The 24106-nt window shown below is 39.4% G+C and overlaps 1 protein-coding gene across 4 annotated transcripts in view; it reads left to right on the top strand.

Annotated features, from left to right (window-relative positions):
* The first annotated feature begins 2585 nt into the window (after positions 1–2585).
* The window catches only part of LOC137168421 (meiosis inhibitor protein 1-like), a 61157-nt gene continuing 39636 nt past the window's right edge, over positions 2586–24106 (top strand). The window contains exons 1-9 of one of the 4 annotated variants that reach the window (XM_067570998.1): positions 2586–2729; positions 3277–3434; positions 3693–3816; positions 6189–6239; positions 7605–7678; positions 8412–8517; positions 14492–14701; positions 22010–22188; positions 23768–23882. In XM_067570998.1, coding sequence (XP_067427099.1) covers positions 3291–3434; positions 3693–3816; positions 6189–6239; positions 7605–7678; positions 8412–8517; positions 14492–14701; positions 22010–22188; positions 23768–23882 — 1003 coding nt within the window. In that variant the 5' untranslated portion in view covers positions 2586–2729; positions 3277–3290. The remainder of the gene's footprint in view (positions 2730–3276; positions 3435–3692; positions 3817–6188; positions 6240–7604; positions 7679–8411; positions 8518–14491; positions 14702–22009; positions 22189–23767; positions 23883–24106) is intronic. The other 3 variants (XR_010924279.1, XM_067570996.1, XM_067570997.1) reach the window with 3 other exon arrangements.

The following is a 24106-nucleotide window of genomic DNA, read 5'->3' as shown; positions in this document are numbered from 1 at the left end:
ACACACACACACACGCCCGTCTTCCTTGTTCCGCCCTCTTCCTACTTTATCTCATTTAATTTCCAAGAATCAACTTTTTTTTAAAACTGCAACTAGTGTTAATACAAACTTTAAGGCTTTAAAAGGGTTAAACTATTCCAAATAATCCAGGATATTATAGCCCCAGTGTGGTTTACAGTTTTGATACAGCCTATCTTAAAATGCACGATAGGATATTTATAAAGGTTTATAGTATTTCTAGTAAGAGGCAAGAGATTAGGTAGTGTAAATGTTTTATTAATAATTAATAGTGAATGTTGGACTATCTATTGCTTCTGAGGAGTGAAGTAGCTTTATGTTACCAATTAGTCAACACAGCACTGCTTTCTTCAGTATCCATTGCAGTGAAATATATACAGGCTAGTTGTTGGCATTCTGATGTGTCATTATTACCTTTAAGTACGAAATATAGCTGTTACTAACATGACCTGTAAACGTTGTTATTGGATGCAGTATGTTACAATAATGTGAGCAGAGTGCTATTGTGAGGAAGTGTGGGTTGAGCTGGAAAAAGGTATTGAGCTATATTTAGGGTAGCTTGACACCTCCAGAGATGCCTGCTGTATGTAGCTGAGTGACAGGAAAAAAAAGATCAGTGGAAAATGTTACTTACATAATCTATTAATGCATTTCACACTACGGACTCTGATCTGTGTGTGTACAGAAGGTGAATATGAGTGAATATATGAAGTGTTTGTGTGTGTGGGAGAGTTACACACAGGAAGTGGTTCAAGATGATCAAGCCAAATGAGAGAGAGGGAAAGGCCAAGCAATGATCTGAAAAATGTTTGCATGTTAAGTCTCCACTTGTGCTCAGACAGAAAGTGTGCTTTATTGGCCCCTGAAGAATTGTCTACGTGAAATAGCTGTCAAATAAAGTTGAGAGATATGCATTGGCTCCCACCTGAAAGGGGCTCTCTGTCTCTTTCCATTGGTCTCTCTCTCTCTCTCTTTCTCTCTCTCTCTCTCTCTCTCAGGGGCCAATAAAACTCACAGACTGATGGATTTCACTCCTCCTCAAGTACAAATGGCGACTTTAGAAAAAAATATTTTCCACCTTCTTGTCGTCTGCTACTCTTCTTAGTCAACCAAACAGGGCTTTAGCCACTTCCTGCACACATAGTTCTAACACCATACGCTTATCCTCCACTATGTTTGCTGCAGCACAGCAGACTTATCAAACGCTATATTGTAGACCAAGAAACTGTGAGAGATTGGCCCACAGCACACACTTGTGCACACTCATGCACACTGTCACACAGAAACACACATTGAGGCAGAGCTGAACTGGCTACACTTATAGACTTGTTTTTCTATCATACACTAGATTTAATGTGCAGTGAACTCTGTTTAAGTAGATGTAGAGAGAGATTATAAATCGACATCTTGGTAGTGGTTGATACTCGCCCCCACACTCCTATCATCAGATAGTTGCCGAGAGGCTTTTGTTGTCATGGTGATAACAAAATTGTGGCCTTCACTGTTAAATGATACTGCAAAACAAACTCATGCATCCTGCTACACCCTCACAGCATATTCTTCAGCAATGACAGTCCTTGGAGGATAAATGATGCTGATACATCATTTTGAGGATGATCATGTATAACTTTTGCTCAAAAATATGTTATCATCCTACCCTTTATCTTTATAGACTTTGATATAAACTTTGATAGCACTAATGCATAAATAACTGAGCTTCACTGTAGAACAACAAGCCAAGAAGAAACGTTGGAGCTAAAAAGCTGTCCAGGTAATACAAGTGAAAAAAGTGTAAATGTGATGGAAAGGCAAAAATTTGCATTATAAGTTTTAACAGGCATATGAAATAGCATCAGCATGTGCCCCAATCACTGGCAACAGTAGTTAACATAATATACACATTGATAAAAAGGCAGTCTCTCTTTTATTTTACATTTCTTATAATTACATGTCCCCTGTTACTCTATTTTAGTGGTGTCCCAGATGCACCATCTTTATTGCTTATGAATGGCACAAACATATATGATAAGAAATGTAATAATAAACTTATAAAAATATATTGGTGTGGTTTAAACTCAGATATTTTCAGTGCTAGTATTGCTTCTCACTAATTTACCCTTCAAGGTATTATTGTTGCTATGAATAACGATAACAAGTCTCTAAAATATGTTGTTAATTTTTATCTTTTTCCCCTCACTTCAATTAATTCTCTTGGCATAACAAACAATAAAAAAAGAAAATGCTCTATGTAAGATATTCTTAGAAGTTTATTTGAAGAAACCTAGTGGACTAATTAATTGAATTGCCTTCATATATATATATTTTTGCAATTTCTATTTTATTTTAAAATACTTATCCGGCTTTATTTTGTGTTAAAAATGTTATCAGTACTCATGACTCATGTGTGCTTTTATCGTTCCGTAAAGTTTAGTGGCATCTAGCGGTGAGGTTCAGATTGTAACCCCTCGCCCTCACCCCTCCCTTTCAAACGTGTAGGAGAACATACGGTGGCCGCGAAACTCGCAAAAAACGCGAAAGGCTCCCTCTAGAGCCACTGTGTAGTTTGTCCGTTCTGGGCTACTGTAGGAACATGGCGGTGCAACATGGTGGGGGCGGGCTCCGTGGAAGACGACCCGCTCATGGATGTATATTGAGCACTCAATACATCCATGGACCCACTCCCTATTTAAAGATAAAGGGCTCATTCTAAAGTAACGAAAACATAAAGATTGTTAAAAGATTGGGGTGATTAAAAAAATGCGCAACACCCTGTGGAGCTAATCTAGCGTAGATTTTCATTAGCTAACGTCACATAATTTACTAGTTTAGTGATTACCTCAGTTAGTTGACTAAAGCTATGTAATGTAATGCATTCTCAATAGTTGGGTAATTTTAAAAGAAGAAAACAGTGCCGCGTAATGTCTGTTATTGAGGAGGATGACAAGTTGGAGGGCAAGAATTAGTCAAGCTGTGTATTAACTGTATAGCTAACGTGAGCTAGCTAGCGAACTATTTAATTCACTGCTATGAGCTAACCTAGCATGGATTTTCATTAGCTAACGTTACACAATTTACTAGTTTAGTGGTTACCTAGTTGATTAAAAGTATGTCATGTAATGCATTCTCAATAGTTAGGTAATTGTAAAAGAAGAAAACTTCCACTTAATGTTTGTTATTGAGGAGTTTAATTCACCCGCCTCAGTTGCATTTTTCTAAATTGCAACTTAATAGGCCATGGCCTGCGTTTTTTTTTTAAAGGTGAAACGATCAAAATGACGAGTGTGGATATCATTTATGACAAGACCCACTTCAGACATGACCCAAAATGGAGCGGCCGCCTGGGGCCTGCAGAGGGGGGCGGACTGCTCCTGTGTGTGGCCTGTGTCATTGAAATGCTGGAGAGTGACGATATTGCAGTGAGTAATGTGTGATGTAGTTGTTACATCCTATTTTCATGGAAAGCTTTTCTCCAACCACAATGAATCATTCTACTGCTAAACGTTTACTTGTTTGAATGATGTATGTTAAGCTTTAGGTATGTTTAATTCTTCAGCATTTCCTTTTTTAGTAATAACCAGAGGATACTTGTGTTAGATGCATTGTCCCGTTAATCTCCCTTGATGTACAGGCTATTTACAGTCCCATATCTCTCTGCTTCTGCCTCCGTTGTACAGTCAGTGAGGAAGTCTTTTGCCTTGTCTGGCATCAGTGGGCTGCTGAAGTGTTCCCCGGGGGCCTTGAGAGAACTGCTCCGACAGGACCACAGAGTCTCGCTGCGTTTCACAGCTTCCCTACTGGGTGAGAAAAAGTGTCACATACAGCATGAGACTAGGATGTGACGAAAGGTCTAGTAAGGAAGACTATATATACAGTCTATATGCAGTATCTCAAATTTAAACATAGAGTAGTTGATGTGCAGCCGACAGCTGCATTAAAACCTGAGGTGAAATTCTATTTGTATTGCATAATTGAATTATTCAACTAATCAACCAAATAACAATCATTGGCATGGTTTATAGTAAAGTGGGAGTTTTGTTTCTGTCTGTTCTATTATTGTTTTAGATGTTAGACAGCCTAAAGACTGAGTTGCAGGAAAAACATGACTATCATTATTTGTGCTTGTTCTGTTTATAGCTGACTGACTTATTAAAGCAGTCAGTTAATTGGTACCACACTCACCCTCTATCATGGATGTATATAAAGTCATCAAAATTATGACAACCACCTAGCGAAGCCAGTGACCCTGTGAAATCATGCTCATGTACGGGGAAAGTAGTTCTATTAGCCCTGTATTGTGGTTAATGCTTTTCTGTCATGGCCAATACATTATCTACACTACAGTGAATTACTATGGCTTTTAAAGGAGATGTTGTGAGGAGGACAGGCAGACAGCACTGGTGAGTTAGTTTATAAAATTCTTACACTTTATCACTGCTATATATTGACCACAGTGTATATTTATGTTACTGCATCATCAGCACATATTGCATAGACTTCTTCCTCACTGGATAAATTTCACTGGGTTATTGCAGCATAAAGTGTCAGGCCTACACCATTAGAGCTCTAATCAAATTAGTGCAATAAGAGGGTACGTGTTAAAATGGTAAGCCGGTAAAAGCTCTGCCATTAAAAGAGCCATTACAGAGCTTGTGGGATGGTCTTCTGAAATGAAATTCACTATGTGCCAATGAGGGTGAAATACAATATAAAATATGCCCTTTCATCCTCCTAATACATATTGGGCCTCGTGCAAGAACCATTCGTACGAGCAGATTTGATTTTATGTTGCACATACAAATGATTTATTGGCATTCACCAATTTTTTCGTACTTAAAACATTTTTCTCTTAGGTATGAATGAAATTCATTAGTTCTGCCCTCAATATAAGTCATGAACCGATGAAACCTGAAATCAAAATGCTTTAATCTAAACCTTTTTCCCCTGTTAAAGGGGTTTTTAAGGGAGTTTTTCCTTATTCAAATCAGGGGTCTGAGGACAGTCTGACATTGCTGTACAGACTGTAAAGCCCCCTGAGGCAAATTTGTGATTTGTGATATTGGGCAAATATACAAATAAAATTGACTTGACTTGAAATATAATACTAAAATAAAATATATAATAAAGAAAAAAATAATGTAAAGTGAATATTCCTTTCACCACATTATCATCATTATGATTTACCAATTTACAGAGGTTTTTTAGATTGTATGATTTTTTTATTGGCATATTTCAGAAGTTACAGGAACATTCTGTCACTCTGACAGCTACTTCAGGATCTTTATGTGGTTCCCTGTCCAGTATCATCTTCTGTTGCACCTGTCAGTGCAACATCACCTACTGTGGGATATGATATTCCCTCATCTAGTATCTCTGTGACTGTTACATCCCCCTTGACTGCCTTGCATATTAGTCGCAGACCACTTTAGCATTGGACTGTGTATTCCATCTTTATTTCTGTCAGCTTACAGCACCGCAGCTGTCTTGATATTTTATAATTTTTTGGGTCCTTTGATATGACGACTGGCGCATCTAAATTTTCCTATTGATTTCTGACAGCCCGACTCGAAGCCCCACTATGTGAAATTCTTCTTTGGTAATATTTTAGGGGCTGATTAGACTAATGATGAAATCTCACAAATGTGCACCTCCTCATGAGCAGATGGCATTCAACAGGCTGAGACGAGCAAATTACTGTAGGTTTCCCAGTTAAGAGTGTGTTGACTGTGACTTGAAACACTTGTTCGAGCAAACCACACAAAAAGTGTGAGACAGATTTAAGATAAGAATATGAAAACATTTTTGTATGAGGCCTGTTGTGTTTTTACACTTGTTTGTACAGAAGTTTTTAGAGATACAGCCGTAGAATTGGTATCATTTCTTATGGGCTTGTTTCATGCCACGCAGGCTCCCTGTTAGTACAACTTATACAATATGATTAATTAGATTTCAACACTTCAAAACATAAATCCCCATTTTATATCTTTGTACCTTTTATCCTCCGTTTTGTAAAGCGACCATACTTTGTCACTTAGTTTGTCCCCTTTTCATGTTTGAATATTCATTGTCTCGCTTTCTTTTTCTTTTATCCCTCCATGAGGCCGCTGTACATCGCAATGAGTTTGTGAAGTACGCTTTTTAAATCCGGCCTGTCATTACTGTTCTGTCCCCAGGGATGCTTCAGACTGTTGAGGACCCAGCCACTCTGGAAAAGGTTGACCAAGGTGAGAGATGCCTCTTTGTTCTTTGGATTGTGTGTGCGAGTGTGCATATGTACACACTCACACACCCTGCTCATGTTGCACTCACACAGACCTAGACACAGACTTTCTATGCAGTTGTTATTATGCAGACAGTGTGAGAGGGCACACACACACACACACACACAGGCTGTGAGACACTCTTTTCTCAAAGACACTTACACAATAACTCTCTGTTTGACTCTGATGATGCTGGTAACTACTGTACAGTGATCCTGCATTGACTCCACAGTATCGGTTTCTAAATGTAACATTTTTTTAATCTTTGACTCCATTTCACATGTTGATATTCTTTCACTGCTGCACCGAAGTACCAGTCCCTCTTTGTATTTAATGATCATTTTAGGCTGCCATATGCAGATTTTTCCATATCATGTCTTAATGTTGGCTTCTCTGCAAACTAACAGTTTTTAGTGCTCAGACAGATTTGTCTCACATCAGCAGAGTCTTTTAAAATGCAAAATGTTTTGGTAAATGCAAATGACAATGATTTTATGCTAGCTGTTTTAAAAATGCCGTAGGGACCACTTTGCTGTAATAGTTGGTAGAGTGCTTTAAATTTGACACCGCTATTGCTCTCTGCTCAGAGAATGTGAGGAGAACACATTTTGAAACTCATTTGAGCCCTATAAATAATGCAGTCATAATATCTGTATGTGAGAGGAGAAAGAAAGCCAAGAATGTCCCAGACTTTTTTCTCACATCAACTAAGCAGCCAATATTAAGTTGGCTACTCTACACAACTGCTCAGCTGATGTAAGAAAAGGTTTAATGTAGTTGTTGTAGGGCTGCAACTAATGATTACCCTCACTATCAATTCATCTTGATTGGTCACACAAAATGTCAGATGATAAAATGTTCACCACAGCTGACCTGAGCCCAAGCTGACATCTTCAAATTGCTTAAGACCCAAAGATATTCTGTTTATTATCACAGACAACTAAGAAAACCAGCAAATATTCACATTTCTATTCAAAAATGTTGATTTTTACTTAAAAATACGACTTCTACGTCTAACTGATTAATCGATCAAGATGTTGATTGACTAAACGATTGACTAATCGTTTCAGCCCTAATTGGTAGCATGATTTGACATGCATATAATAAAATGGTATTAATCCAAGAATCATTAAGGTACCGCACGCTATCACTGCCGCTCACAAGTAATTAAAAAAGTTACAACTTTAAACTATTAATATTGAATTAATAAAAACCCTGAACTGTTATTTTCTTTTTCCTCACAATTTAGGAAAATGTACTTTGCTGTAATGTCTATTTAATGAATGTTTCTCCATGTTTTTTTGTTTGGTGTGCCTGTGTGTGTGTCAGTTCTGGTTCAGCTGCTTTTAGAGCTCCAGAGCGAGCTGTCATTTCACTTTGTTTTGGATGAGATACACAAACAGGTGAGGCAAACACATTTACAGACATATACTGTAGAGAGAGACACATCTGCTCATCTACACATGCAAGCACAATAACATGCTCAACATCTTAAAATATTTAACAGCACTTGTATAACCAACAACGTATTCTCCCGCAGTTGTTTAGTAAACAGACCGTGTGCTCGTCTCCCTCTTTTCTGCTGTTGTTTCACCTTTGGGGGGAGGCAGTAGTGGAAAAGCCTCATTCAGCAGCCGGCACTGCAGGTGGAAAATAGTAAAGCTGTTTATACTGATGATGACAGAGAGGTAGAACACCAGGTAGTGGTGCAGACAGGTTTCATTTAAATGACTAGAATAGAGCCTGATTAGAAGGTTTTTGTTTTTTTTTAAGAAAAACAACCTGTTGTGAATACAGATTTTTATTGCAGTGAGCGCTGGAAAAAGAAGCAAGGTTGTTATCTGAGTTCAGAAAAAGAATAAATTATATAAGAGGCTCTGGAGTATTAGTTAGAGTGTTGTCTATTTTATCTTCTTTCTCTGAGTTCTCTTTATTTATTACTTTCTCATTATTGCCTGTGATATCATTGACAGTCTCTTTGTAGCGTATCTGAAATCTTCTTGATCTTGTGCCATAGAGTAATGTGATATAAAGCTTTTCATTGTGTTTTTCTGTGCCTTTTTCATCCAGAGAAGTTCCATTACATTGTTTTATGTCCATTGTTATTGATTTCAATGTTGTGCATTCTCTGTCTAGCTGAGTGACCAGCTCAGTGTGAAGGGTTTCCTGCCCACGTTCAACTTCCTGGGGAGCCTGGTGGAAGCAGCCCCCAACGTGGCCCATAGCCTGGTGACTCAGTTCGGTGAGACCCTGCAACAGACACCCAATTACATCTCAGTAATACAGGCCCTGGTCCACAAGGGGAAATAGCAGTGTGTGTGTTTTAATGTGTATTTTCATGTTTTTGTGGTCATTACTAGCACTTACTGTCCATATCAACATATGATGCACCAGTAATTGCTGTTTTAAAATATAAAATTCAACTTTGGTGTCATCATTGCTTTGCTGGAGCGAAGGTAATATCTCTAATTTGCATTTATCTGTTTCTCTTTTTTTCAAAATGGAAAAAACAGACAGTCCTCAAGTCCTCAGTCCTAAGAAGGCTGTCTGTTGACCTACAAGGAGTTAACTTCAAATTAGCCTCTTTAGCCATACTTGCAGCATGTCTCTAGGGATTTACAATGCTGGCCTGTTGACTGGTTGCTAGGTTAGTTCACCACTTTGGTCCAGACTGAAATAACTCTAAATCTATCAGACAGATTGCCATGAAATTTTTTACAGTCATGTTTCAGAAGATTAATCCTACTGACTTTGGTGTTCCCCTGACTTTTTCCTCTAGCGCCACCATGAGGTTGACATTTGTGTTTCAGAATGAAAGTCCCTACATTTTTGGTTATTAACACATGTCAACAACTACTGGGTGGGTTGCAATGACATTTGTTACAGGATGAATTGTTGTATTTTTGATCCCCTCACTTTGTCCAATAATTTAGTTTATGACTAAATACCTTCAAAACTAATGACATTCCCATCACCCTCAACTGTACTATGTGTTTAGTGCTAATTAGCAAATGTTAGCATTTTAACATGCTAAACTAAAATGATGCTAGCATGGTCATTGTGGGAATGTTAGCATGCTGATGTTAGCAGTTAGCTCAAAGCACTTCTGAGCTTAAATAGGCCTCACTGAGTCTCTAGCATGGCTGTAGACTCTTAGCCTTGCTTAACTCTTAATACTCACATAGGTGCACAAAATGTACTTATAAATATTTGAACATTTTCTTAATACTGGATAAAAAGGTGATGTATTAAGTGGGGAGATTGCTTTTGAACTGAAGACTTAGGTTCAAGCTAATGTTTCCCTGCTGAAGTTTCCTTGAGCATGAAGCTGAATTCTTATCAGCAGTAAGATTTCTGCTCAGCAGCAGAACCTGACCTCTGACCTTCAAGAAAAGAGACCGATTCTCCTTTGGAGGTGAAATGAGTATCCACAAGAGAAACTTTGACTCAGGTTGATGTGGTTCTGTTTTAAAAATGCAAGTGAGACAGGATCAGGTCAGGTCAGATCTCAGATGGCTCATCATGCTGCCACATCTCTCATGTCTGTCTTCATTGAGCCATCTGAAAAAAATTGAATTAAAAATTAAAGCGATACAGACAGTTCATCTCAGAAGCTGAGATCTGGGAATATTCTAGCAATTTTAAAGTTCACCTTAAATGGAAAAGAAAGATGAAAGGATATTTAAATTTGAGCATCCCCCGTTCTCTCTGGACACGCATATTGTAACATCCAATTTTGACCTTTTCAATTATCTCCCGAATGCAAGGAAATAGTTGTACTGTGTCCACCTTTGAAATAGTATTCCCCACGCTGCACCCTATTACACTCTCTCTACTTCAGAGAGATATGAAAAAGTCACAAAACTGTATTTTTCATATCCCTTCCTCTGAATTTTCTCAATTCAATCTCTGTCACAGTTATGACCTTTTCAATTATGCTCCAGCTGCACTGAGATAAACATGCTGTGTCCATACTTGAAATTCTGTCTGCATAGCCAATTCTATGCCAGATCATGCTGAAAATAAAAAAGCTACAAACACTAGTTCATCCAGCCTTTCCCCTGTAATTCCCCATATACATAGATATACTGTATGTATATACTGTATACAGTTCTGCAGATGCAGTGTTGTGTTGCAGAACAATAATGCACCTCAACACCCCTCCCAGACAAAACTGCACAGATTTAATCTCTGCTACAACCAACTGTATGATGTCTGTACTCGCTGAACCATTACTCCACTCTGTTTAATGGGCACTGTTAATCAGCTCCAAGCGTGTGTGTGTGTGTGTTGTACTATTTTTGTGTAATGCCTGAATGCTTGTTACAGGCAAGAGTGAATGTGAGCCTATTGTCAAATAAGCAGGCTTGGTAGTTATTTTACTATGCTTCGTGTGTCCACCTCCCCATGTATTTTCATGGGTTTTACAAGCTCCCCTGAGCAGCCCCAGGTAGTGGTGGGTGGTTGCGATGCTGATGCAAGATGCAGGCTGCCACTATTGACTGTGTGTGCCTGTCTGTGGCCTGTCACTCAACATGTCTCCGTGGGGCTGTTTGGACTAACGACAACAGCACCGCAATGACAACACGAGCCCAGAGCACCCAACACGTTTCTCTCTCTCTCTCTTTCTCTCTCTCTCTCTCTGACTCGCTGTCTGCCTGTCTATCTAACTGATTAACCACTCTGTTTTTGTCACCCCTTCGCTTTTCTCTGCCTGAATCTCTCTCTCTCTCTCTCTCTTTTAATCGCTCTCTTTCTGTCTGTCTCTGTCTCTCTTTTCACTCTCCCTCTCTCATTTTTGCATTGTGGGTGTCTTACTCCCTCAGGTACTAACTGAGGAGTGGATACAGGAAAAAAGAAGCAAGGAGGGAAGATAAAGCATTAATGAGATAGGGAAATAGGAAGATAGACAAAGATAACAAGGTAGATAAGAGAAGGGAAGGACAAAGGTACACGCTGCAGTGTTTCTTTCAGGTGGTGACATTGAATCCATCATCAAAGTGGTTAAGGACATGATTTCTGCACATTAATCTACACATTAATTCACCATTTTCAGGTTCAGTCTGCACTTTCAAAAATTAATCTCCGCAGACATTTGAAGGTATATATGTATACATATATATATTTGGCTTGGGTGGGATTCATTTGGCTGGCTCAAACTAGTAAATTTTGTATGTGGGAACAGTGGAAACTGGAAGTGTATAAAGCATTAGAGGTAAATAGAGAGGGATTTAGTGAAGCAGGGTGAGGCAGTGGGTGCAAAACAACAGAGAAACACTGTAAAAAGATCACAGAAGGAACAGAGTCGTAGTTCAGAGTGCACAGCATCACAGCACGGCTGCAAAACCATAAACAAAGCAAACAGAAATGAACCTTTGGTTTTCTCTGTCAAAGAATAAATAGTTAACTCTTTTTTTGTGTGTGTCAGTTCTCTGTGCGTCTGTGTCTGTGTTGGTATGTGTGCATCATAGAACGTTTTGTTAAACAACAGTGAGGCTTTTTATTTTCCACCCATCCTTCCTCGCTCTTATATTGCAAACTCCCCATCCCATTCTCTCTTTTTCTCCTTGTGTTCTTTTCATTTCCCTCCTCTGTCTGTCTTATCTCCCTCCTCCCCTCTCCTTTCTTCGCTCTCTCCCTCTCTCTTTATGCCTGGCTCTCATCTCGGCCGCCTCATATATTTCGGTTTAATCAAACATGTCTGGGAGCCTCTCCTGCCTCACATGGGTTTTGATCTGCTTCACAGAGCAGCTGAGCTTGGGCTTGGCTGTCCTACTCTGTCATCCTTTTTTCTCTTCTATACTCACTGAGTCTCTGTTCCTCTGTCTCCTTTCACCTCCAGCGCTGCCCTGCACTTTAACACTGTTTATCCCTGTGTTCTCACAGTCGCTCCTTCATAGCCTACTTGCTTGCTTCTCTTTCATCTCTCTGGCCACTTCTGTCTCTCTCTGTCTATGAGTCACCTTCATCATGTGTACCCCATTTTTTTCAGAATTGTTTCAATTTACATGATCATACGAAACCGTTTTTTTCATACTTGTTGCACTCTACTTGATTAATTTTCCCCTACTGTGCCAGTATATTCACCCTGGTATAAAACTGTAGTGCATCACTACTGGCCTGTCCTTTGACTTTTTCCAATAATTGACTTGGTCTGTATTCTGTGGGTGTAGCAATGTGCAGGAAGTTGTAAAAAAGTTGCACTTAGCAACAGTAGATGGACAGTTTAATGGACACAGACACATTGTTTCGCTGCTCCTGCTTTCATTCACTATATCATTTTTACACTCTTGATCATTTTCGAGATACAAAATTAGAAATATACATTGTTGCCAATATCACAGTGATTTTAACGCTTTTTATGATTTCATTGGGTTATTTACATTTACACATGGATGAAACAGCATTTATTTTATAATTTATTCTGCAAGTAATATGCTTCACTTTAAAGTCCTCTGTAAATTCACCTGTGAAAAGAGCTACAGTTCTTCTAACAGCAAATAGATGAAGAAACTTCCATTATATTGAAGCTGCTTTGTAACATCAAACTCCAAAAAAGAATAAAGTGAATGGATTTTTTCCATATGATTTCCATGTCACCTCTTTTTTTATTTTGAAGATGTTAAGGCCTCTAGTGCTATATGATTGGATGCATGTTTTCTGGCAGTCTGAGTGTAACTATTTACATTTGATTAGTACAGCGTTTGGGCATTTCAAGCGATGCTACAGAGACTAACTCTATGTTTTCTACGGTGTATGATGGAGTACTGTAAAGGCACAGAAATACTGTATGCAAAATTTATTTCAGTCTGTGTATGTGTCTGTAATTCTTCTCTCTCCTCATCTTTTTCTGCTTCTGTCTCTCTCTCCCCCTCTGTGACTCTGAATATGTGCATGGCTCTGCCTGCCTCTATCTGTCTTTTACTCCTTCACCCTCTGGCTTTCCCTCTTTCACTAACTCAGCCTTTCTACCTCCACCTGTCGGTTCTTATTTCTCTCTTTGGCACCATCACTCTCTCCATGTGTGTCTCCCTGTCCTCTGTCTTTCTCTCTTTTACCCTTCTTGCGAATCTGTGTCATTTTCTCTCTCGTCAGACAGCGTACCTGGGAGTATCTAACTCCTGCCTGATGTGTTCATAGAAGAGCCTCCTATCCTACTCCTACTGCATGCAATTTTTTACCTCTACTCATTCTCTCTCCCACCTGCCATTTTACTGTGCTCCCTTCCCAATAACACATCTCCAATCCTTTCATCTTCATGGCAACATTTCCTCCAATGTTGATTCTACTATTGTCTGTCATATCCAAAGAGGTTGTTGAGGTAAAACTTAGCTGCACTTTGTTCCCAGTGGTTTGCTCCTCTTCCATGTTGACGTCTCGTTGCTCTCATTGTGGTCTGTTTATCTAGTCTTCTCTTGCAATATATATATATATATGTGTGTGTGTGTGTATATGTATATATATATAACCTGTAGCTCTCCTCTGAGTATCTTTGGTTAGATCAAACACACTTGTATTCAAATGTGAAAGATATTTATTTGCTGTGGTTGCACCTACCCAGTTTCCCCACATGATCATGTCAAGTCAAATTTATTTATAGAGCACATTTAAAAACATCAGAGTGCTCCACAGAAAAATATAAAAATACATTTGAAGAACTAAAACAAAACAAAATAAATATACATAAATTGTATTAGACGAAATTAACAATCTCAATATGCTATAAAATTAAAATTTGGAGGGACTCAAAAGCGATTCTATAAAGATGGCTCTTTAGCTGGGATTTAAAAGTGGTGATAGATGGGGAAGATCTGACAGTGAGGGGCAAACTGTTCCACTGTCTGGGGGCAGCAATGAAAAAAGCTGGCTCACCTTTTGATTTTGACTGGGAACGTTGAACACAGAGAAGTATCTGATCAGAGGATCTGAGGGGTCTGGGTGTAGAATATGGACTGAGGATAGATCAGAGATGTAGGCTGGTGCCAAACTATTCAGAGCTTTGAAAACAAATAAAAGAATCTTAAAATCAATCCTATATTTCACGGGTAAGCAGTGGAGGGAGGCCAGTACAGGGGTGATGTGGTCTCTCTTTTTGGTGCCAGTGAGGAGTCGTGCTGTTGCGTGTACAGTACAGTATGTATCCTCTTCTTTTATTCTGTCTCAATCCTCTGTCTGTACATGTGTTTACTCATCTGTCTCCCATCCCTGTCCACCAGTGCCCTTGCTGGAACACCTGTGCTCAGCCTTGCTGTACCCAGATGAAGGACTGAAGGCTTCAGTCCTCTGTGTGTGGCTCAAGCTGTTCAGGACAGCTGGGGGCTCGGCAGTCCAGTCCCTGCCCGTTGCCATCAGGGACAGGGTGTGTATTCTGTTGCTGCAGACCTTGGCCAATGCCAGCTCCCCCCTGCTCATCAACAACTGCGTTGGTGAGACAAACATCTTTCAGTTATTCTATTTTATTATTATTCCTTTTAGTTTTTTTTTTGTTGTTGTTTTTTAAGGTAGCTGAGTTTACCTTGAGCTGCATTGGCAACAGGTTTGCTGGTCTACATAGGATGAAGGACAGATAGGTATGAAAAAAGTTAGCTTTCATAAACAGCTTCCCCCATGACATGCAATGGGCAACGTACAATACAAATGAAGAGAGAAAATTGCAATATTGTCTTCTTTCGTGGCCAAGTGTGTGTGTTCTGTGACTTTTCAGTCTGTTTTGTCGCTCTGGAGAAACTGCCATTTTTCAAAATTAATGTAGATAAATATTCTTTAGAGCACCATTAGCTGTCTGGAAGAAAAATTGCATCTATTATTGGCCTTATTCAGATTTATTCAGCACTAGATAGACCAAGTGAGATTGAGTTGCTGTCATCTAAAGGTTTGAAGTTATTGAGCTCAGTACAATATGCTCAGCTAAGGCAAGTATGAAAAATACAGTTTTGGTGTTGAGATAAGGGGAGGATGCTATTAAAATTGAGTACAAAAACAACTACTTTGGTGACAGTGTGAGGACAATTAGGATGTGGGCTTAAAAGATGAGTAAAATACTTTTTCGCGTGGGCGAATATTCACTTTCAGAAATCATCAGAGCAATATAATTTCACTAGTGTCGCATCACAAGAAGCCTCCACTAAAGAGGTTATTAATGGTGAAATAGAGCTATACTAACATTTCCATCATCATCTTTCTCAATGAAGATCCAGAATCTACTTAAGGGTTAAGTTAGATTTAGAAAGAGAAGGGATTATACTGAGATGAAAGACTGTTGCTATCTTGTATGAGTTTAGAGTTATGCAGATAATATGCTTGCCAGCGTGTGTGTCTTGATGATAACCAAAACACACGCACAGGAAATGGAGTCATTATCCTCTAGAAATTTGAAGTTGTTACATCAGTGCATTAACTTCTCCTTTTACTGCTTGGTAGAGAAGTAGACTTGGACTAGAGGTGCAAGGTTGGTTTACGCCACTTTAGAGTAGTTGCATTTGAGCTGTTGTTGTTTGTGTAATTCTGAATTGATATGATCTTAAAGGATATGTTCATACTTTTTCAAGTTTTTCAATTTTTCAACAGTCAGGTGTCCATATGAACACTGAAAGAGGTTTTCCTCACTGTGGTCATTCCTCCTGTTCATACCAGCTATTAAAAGATCCCCTTCAAATGCTCTTTCAATATAAGTGATGGGGGCCAAAATCCACAGTGTGTCCACTGCAAAAATGCATTTAAAAGTTTATGAATCTTATATGAGGCTTCAGCAGTCTGAGTTAGTCATATCAAGTGGATATCTGCCACATTTACAGTCTTTAGCATAAAATTCCCTCTTTGTGTTTCCTCGGACAGTGTTTCCCTGTTGAGCTTCGGTGGAAGTATAGTAACAAAAGGAGGGACTTTGGCACTAAAAAGACTGTAACGCAGGCCCGCGCCAGAATTTCAATTTTGGATGGGCCAAAGTAATTTTGGCTGGGCCTTTTAACTACAGAAGTTTATACTGTTTGCCTTCCTTTCCAACTTGTAGGCTTGCTAAAACAGGAATGACTGATATTGTGCTGTGGAAGGCGACTAGTGCATCTGGTTGATTATGACACAATCTTTTTCTAAAACATTTTCAACACCGAGATGGGGCAATATTTATCCGCAACAGTTATTATTTATTACAAGTGGCACACGCGGGTATATTGCTCAAATCGTGCAAAAATTAAACGTAGTATCCTATCTATCATGTTTATTTTTTTCTGTAGATTGTGTAGACGAACACATCCATTCATTTAGAACACTGACATCTGAGTTCTATTCAAGGAAATACCATGTTGTTTTGATGATCTGGCTGCATTATTATTTGTTTAAGTTGATTGCAGAGAGAGCGAGAGATTGACTGAAGGGTGAGCTAGATTGACTTTTAACAAGAGAGAGAGCGGCGCACAGTGCAGTCAGTTCATAAGTTTGTCTTAACAGAAATGGTCTATGCTTTTAAGGCAATATAGAAACAGTCAGAGAAGTCAGGCAGGAATTTTCAGCTCTACCTCCTGTCTTGTTTACATTGTTTTCAAGGTTCTTGTAGTCTCAATAGGAAATGCATTTGCAGCTATGAAATTAGACAGCGACTGCGTCTGTATTCTACACACCTGGAAACTGAAGTGTTATTATAGCCAACATAGAACGCTGAGCGAGAGCCTCAATAAAAACACACACACAAAATACAAATCCTTTAATTACAGGTGACATATTTATTTACAGTTCTCACAGACACATTGACTTGTTTTTTGCTTTGACTTTTGATTTTCTCAATAAAATATCTCATAAACAACAGGAGAAAACCAGGCTCAGTATAGGCTAACAAACCATGAACCACACTCACACGCTCTAAACCCCTTACCACTCGCTCCCCTCCCACATACACACACAAAAACACACCACCTCACGAACTGAAACCCCAAACTTAAACTGAGTCACACATCATACCTATGCCACAAGCCATGGCATCCATCAGTAGTATACATAACAAAAACAATGACTCGTTTGAAAATCAGCTCAGTAGCAGTTAGAACATTTTCTTTCGAGTTTTGTAAAACCATTGCTGTCAAGGCTTTGTCATGGTTCAGGCTGATATTAATAACTTTCCAGACTAGGAAAATAGGCTGCAAGGAATGAAAGAGAGAAAAAGATCATATTCCTTACTATGTCATTACTGTTGTCAACAAGTCTCATCTGTGTCTCTCATCTCGCATCTGTCTGTGTTTCTCCCTACAGGAGTAGTCGGCGGGGTTTGCTTTTGAATATGTTAATAATTTCATCACAGTCGAGAGTCGCTGTAAGATCTCTCTCAAATGTTCACAGAGCGACTCTCTTAACGCTGGAGAGGACACGCTCAACTGCACTGTGATGTCATTGGTAGAGTGATCAGTGCTTTTAAGAGGCAATGACCACAAGGGAAGACTTCCTCGTTGCATATGTCCTTCACATCAATGAGACTTTTAGAAGTTTCTCTTCTCGCCCTCTTCCTTGTGGTGTGCTGGAGAAACACTGATGTTGAAAAGCTTTCCTGCATCATTCAGACTTTTTGTCATGTTGGTCAAGCTGCTGTCACATGAGGCTGCTGATTTCATCACATCATACGGGTCATTGTGGAACCCGGTGCTGAATTTACGAAGCTGGCAGTCTATTAGTTGGTTTAATATAGCTCATAAGTCATTGGGTATGTTTACATGCACACTGTTATTCTGACTATGACAATATTCTGAATTTGATACCAGTCATGTAAACAGCATAATCCGTTTGGATATTCCGAATTAGGCTTTATTCCGAATGTAGCGTTTTCCGATTAAGGCATGTAGGATATGTAGGTGTTATTCTGGTTTTAGGAGCATCTTTAGACATGTATACAGCGCATTTGGAATATGTGTCTCAATTGGGGTTTTTACCGCAGTTTGCGATACACGGCCCTCTCGCCTGTTTACCCCTGCTCAGGCAATATGACATATACTGAAGCAGGAAGGCAGACAGAGGAGATGAATGAGAGGAGAGTGGAGAGCTGTTCAGGGCGGGCTAGAAAAACAAAATCCACCTTCTCTGCAACAGGGACGGAGGGGTTTGGTTATTATCCTGACTGATGGTTAGGACTTGGTGTGATGCACCGAAACACTCAGCACTAACTATAAATTTATAATATCAGTCATATCAATATCACTTAGAAACATCAAGCAGCAGCTCACTGATGTTTTTCACCCCGCTGGTTTACTTCACTGCCTGCAGAGATCTTGTGATTCCCGTTCCCACTGGAGCAGAAGGAAACCCCGAAAACTCTCTGCATGTAAACGGGAATATTAGTGGAATATTAATTTTCATTAAATGTTTTCGTCTTCAGGAATTCACTGTTAGAGCTGTCACCGGAGTAGATGTCTGTCAGTGATTGTTTAAGATTTTCGATACATTGATGGCCTTCGGTTGCAAAGTCTGATTTGCAGAACAGATCTTTAAAGAGTACAAGGAGAAATATGAATTTCTTGAATATGAATCTGCTTTAATAACGACTGTGCATCAATTTGACTCTGACTTCCCTCCTCTGCATATTCTGACAGTACTTCAAGGATTACGTTATAAAGAGTGAACACTTTACTCACTGCTGTCGATCTGAAACTCCATCTCGTCTCACATCCTTGTTCCAGTTCCAGTGTCGTCTGATCGGGGTACATTTCTCTTTGTGTGTCGAGGAAATGAGCCACACATGAAGGTGTGCGAGGAGTTTACAGTATCGAAGAAAGTTGATGCATCAGCTGATGTCCTTGCCACAGCTGCCGGGACTTGATTGCATTTTGTAAGGTGCTCCTGAGGATGGCTTGAACACCGGCCTTATTGCCAGCCATAACAGTAGCACCATCAAATCCCAATCACACAAGTTCGGGTCCAAGTCAAAAGGTGCCACAACATAGATTATTTTTTTGGCCTCAGCTGTTATCTTCCCTGTATCCACAAGGCTAATGCTCTTCCCTTCACAGATCCCATGGTCACATATCTTAAACACATGGCCTCCAACTCCTTTTTTTGATATGTCCTTACATTCGTCAGCTAGTATTGACTTAGAAAGTTCTTTCTGATCCATGCAGTTCATTCTTTATGCGTCGTAGCAGCAGAGCAGAAGCAGCATTTAGCAAGTCATTTTGGATGTCATGGCTGAGCATTTTTGCATTACTCGGGATAGCATCTAGTTTGTTTTGTATATCTGGATTATGTTTGCAAATGACTTTAAACAACTCAACAAAATTACTGGCGTTTTTTGCCCCTTCATTTTCCAGGTATCCACATAGAGGTATCTCCTGCTTTGCACGTGAGCACAATATCAGTGTAACCTTTATATGCTCCCAGTCTCTTTCTGTTATCTCACCTTGTCGGCCCTCTGTGTGGACAAGTTTATGGATGCTTGTGCCATGGTCGGAGTTGTCGCGTTCTGTGTCGTTATTTTATTATAGCTATCTGATGAGCTCTGCTGCTTTCATGTTTATAACAAGCTGTGTTCATGTGTTTCCAATCCTTATATCCATGATGTCTAAATTTCTCTTCCCCACCTCTCTCGACAAAATGCAGACACATTTTTCAAAATACTGCATCCTTGCTAATGCTGTACTCTAAAAATGCAGACTTCTCATACCGATGTAAGGAGAAGCTCCTTACACAGGCAGTCGAGGATTCTGGAAACTCCGTTCTAACTCTTTTTAGGTATTTATAAATCGATGCCTGCTTTGCCATTACAATGAATTAATTTAGCTGTAGCCTACAGTATTGGATAGATTTTTCAAACAAGTTTTTTTGGCCATCGTCTGCTGCTAAACAACAGTGATGAATTACATACAGTGTTTTATATTTTATATTTCCATGAAAAGAAAATATACTTTACCCTATGTTTAAAAATGATTTCTTGTGTTTGTGTTTTACTAGTGCAGTGCCTGTTCCAAAGGTGCCTGACAAACATATCAATTAAAATGATAAGGAATTAAGGTATTAAGTGGTTTTAATCCAGACAGAAACTCCACCAGTGAGACTAAACTGAGGTTGAACCATAGAAACAGTTTACGGTCTTCCATTGGTTGATTCTGCTGCCAATCAAACCCGTAAATATCGAGTTTGCATTGGTGCAGGCTTACGATTGTCCTAACAGGAAGTGCACGTGCAACAGGAGAATGGAGGAAACAACATACAAATGTAATCAGTTCTGTATATTTTTTATAAATAATTTAAAATATGTCACATTTACCTCATATCTCATTCTCACAAATGGACCAGCATAACAGCAGTGCAAGCACGGCATCTATCTGTTGCCATGGTGACGGCTGATTCCTTGTTCCAGTAGAGTGGCAAGGGCGTCCCATAATTTGGCTATCCATTTATACTCTCCCCACAGTGCCCTCCACAGCTGAGAGTGTAACCTGATTTGGAGTGACACTTGCTGGTGAAGTGGTAATGGGTAGGGACTGGTCTGGGATTGGGCCAGAGGTTCCTTCCATTATAGTTAGACTAGTGCAGGTCCCGTTCAAAATGTGCCTGTTTGGAATGGGCAGATTGCTTGACCTCCAGCCACTACTTCAACGCATAGAAACAATTGATGTGAGGTGTGAATGAGTATATTCACCAACAGCATGAAAGAAACTAACATTCTATTATACACAGATGTTATAAATAATAATTACTCTAATCGCTGCATTTAAAAATAAAATAATGTGCATCCTAAAATAAAGTGGATCGGTTATATTGGGCTCTTAGATTGTTCCCGTTTTCTGTGCCTTCAGTTCAGATCTGAGTGGGTATGTTTGCTCCAAAGATTTGTGTTTTGTCTGTAGTGGCACTTCACAATCGCCACGGTCTTGGAGCATATGAGACAAACTGGTTTTGAACTGCCTGTGAAAGTATTTACTCGATTTTATGTGCGTTACTACAGTCATAATGTATTGGGCTCTGAGCTCTTCCTAAACGTGGGTGACCTACGCTCAACAATGTACCTGAACGCCTCTTGTGTAGTCAGTCACTGCTGATCTGCTAAACATGCTGTTAACGCTACTCTACTCTGGACACAGGGTAAGAATGCCCATTCTTGATTAAAAGCTCTGTTTTCACTGTCTACTTTTCTCTTTTTAGAGCACTTTTCTCTGCCTCGTGTCATGCCACGTCTCTGGTCTCTCCCTGACATGGTGGAGTCAGTCAGCAGAGCCCTGAAGCTCTGCCCTGGCCCTGCACAGAGCGGAGTGGCTCGCTGATGGCTTGTTTATTTTAAGTTTTTTAATATTAAACATATTGTGTGTCCAAATTGCACCAAATTTGTTCCTTTGGTCCCCAGCCATACACCCGCTGAGTGCGGAGTCGATTGAATGAACAGTTCTTGAGATATGTGAAGGACACATACATACATACAGAGATTCCTTCCTTTATAGTAGAGAGATTACTATGTCACCAGGTGGCTGGAAAGGATGAGAAAATCCATGCAGCTCTGTAACAATTGATTCTTAATTGTATAACTGTTTATTGCCTTGTGTGTTTGAGTTCTCATCTGTGTATTGTTTTAATCTGTTCTTGTAAACTTTAATCAGTTGTGCACTACTAAAAGAGCATATTGGAGGACCTCAGTGAACTCAGAGGGCCTCAATGTATCAGCTGTTTGTCTAAAACTTTGTTGTTGACGTGTTAGGATATTAATGTTTGATTTGTAGAAAGCTGTACAGTATCAGTGTCTTCACACCTTGTCTTTCATCTGTCAGGCCTGCTGTGGCTGCTGGTGCAGCTGGGAGAGGCAGTGTCAGTTCTGATGAACAGCCCAGGCAATCAGATCATGTGCGATGAGAACCAGAACATCCCCATCAACAACAGTCAGATCCTCAGCCAAAACCAAGAGCAACAGTCCCTTGACCACTGTCCTCTGCCTCTCATTCTGAAAAAGGTCTCTGTCCAAACATCCTGCTCCCACCCCCAAGACCCACATTCTGACACTGAGGATAATCATAACAAGAAGTTCTAATCCTGGATTAATGTGCCTTTGAATAGGGATTCAAAGGGGTTTTACCCTGGGCCAATATTTGTGCTTCATGTCTGGGAAATCAATGTGTAGATTATAGCTAGTTAGATTTTCTCAGTGATGATTCACATTACAGCACAGCTCATGGTGTTAGTACTTTTTTTTGTAGCTCTCCAGTATGTGTTGAGTTGCTATCTGACTAAATTATCACCCAAATCTGACAAATGCTCTCCCAAAACATAGTTAATGTGATATTATTATGATCCATCCTCCCAAATAAGTTTACTGTTTTAATCATGTACAACTGTATGAAGATTGTAGAGAACATGGACGAGTGAAAAGACTCAAAAACACAAGTTTTGTTGTAGTTGCAAAGCCAAATAGCAGCAACGGAGCCACACTAAAACTAAACAAGAAAACAAATTAGCTAAACTCTAATTAATTTACTCTGACTCACAGTATAACACAGTACAACATATAAAACAGTATTTGATTTATTTGTAATTGATACCAAAATCATATCATCATATAAAGCACATTAAGTCTGTCGAAGGTTTATGGTTTTATTATGTTAATGGCTGCATTTGTAAGCGCTTTTATCCAAAGCGCATTACAATGTTTTTCTGCTGCTCACTCACCCATTCACACACACACTCACACACTGATGGCAGCAAGCTACCACGCAGGGTGCTGGCACAACCATCAGGAGCAATGTGGGGTTTAGTATCTTGCCCAGGGACACTACGACATGCGGACAGGAGGAGTTGAACGACTGACCTTCTGATTAGTGGACGACCTACTGCCTCCTGAACCACAGCAGACCCCGATATGTAACTATGTAACTATTTCATCCATGTTTATATCAGGGGTCACTTTAGCATAAGTTTACCTTAGTACATTTTTAAATAGAAAGATAACCTCACTTATTGAACACAAACCTGATTAGTAATGTTACATAATCACTTATAATTATAATGTTGATATATATAACGTCACCCAATTCTGGATTAGCATATTATAAGAAGGGAATGACAATAAATAAAGGGATGAATGAACCAATGAATTCATTTTGGCATCATTTAACTTTAAAGATAGACTTCAAACTAGGATAGACCTCAGTCACATCAAGTACCCTTGTGCTTTTTAACTATGTTGACCAAAGCTCCACCTATACAGTTAATCCACCCAAACCAGTTCTTTATGACAATGAAAAGTATCAAAGGAGAAATTTACAAAATAGGTGTATGTTGCTGATAATTAACAGCCTTTGACTCATTCATAAACTATCTGCTGCTCAGGGGATAAACATCATACTGAAGATGAGAGCCAGACAGCGGCAAAAATATTGCTTCCTCTCTCAATGTCGTCAGGAACTTGGCAGTGTTACAGAAACTATCCTTTATGTACCTTTAACAGTCTATAAACACTGCAGAAGCCCTGCACACTATGCTATGCGTCCTCTTATCGGCGGTTTCCAATAAAGCCAATGAAATGTGTTTTCCAGTTGCTGCTGAGTGGTGATGAGACATTGCAGGTGACCAGTGCTAAGTGTATTGCTGCCATTCTGGTTCATTCTCCCAGTCAGTACAGCGCTCCTTTCATCAAGGCTGACGTACCTGGTGATATACACACACACAGACACAAACAGAATGGCTATGCTAAGCAATACAAGTTGTCCCCCTCTTTGATTTGTCTTCTACAAATAATTTCCTCTGCTATCTTCGTTCCCTTTTGACTCCATCTCTTTTGTCTAAATGTGTTTTATTTCTCTTGCTATCTGTACATTTCTCTTGCTTCTTTTCTTTGTTGCTTTCTCCTCCTCCTTTGAGTTTTATATCTTATT

Source organism: Thunnus thynnus, chromosome 17 (assembly GCF_963924715.1).
Source record: "Thunnus thynnus chromosome 17, fThuThy2.1, whole genome shotgun sequence".
Taxonomy (NCBI): Eukaryota; Metazoa; Chordata; class Actinopteri; order Scombriformes; family Scombridae; genus Thunnus; species Thunnus thynnus.
The sequence above is the reverse complement of the archived record's forward strand: the minus strand, read 5'-3'. Positions and strand labels throughout refer to the sequence as shown.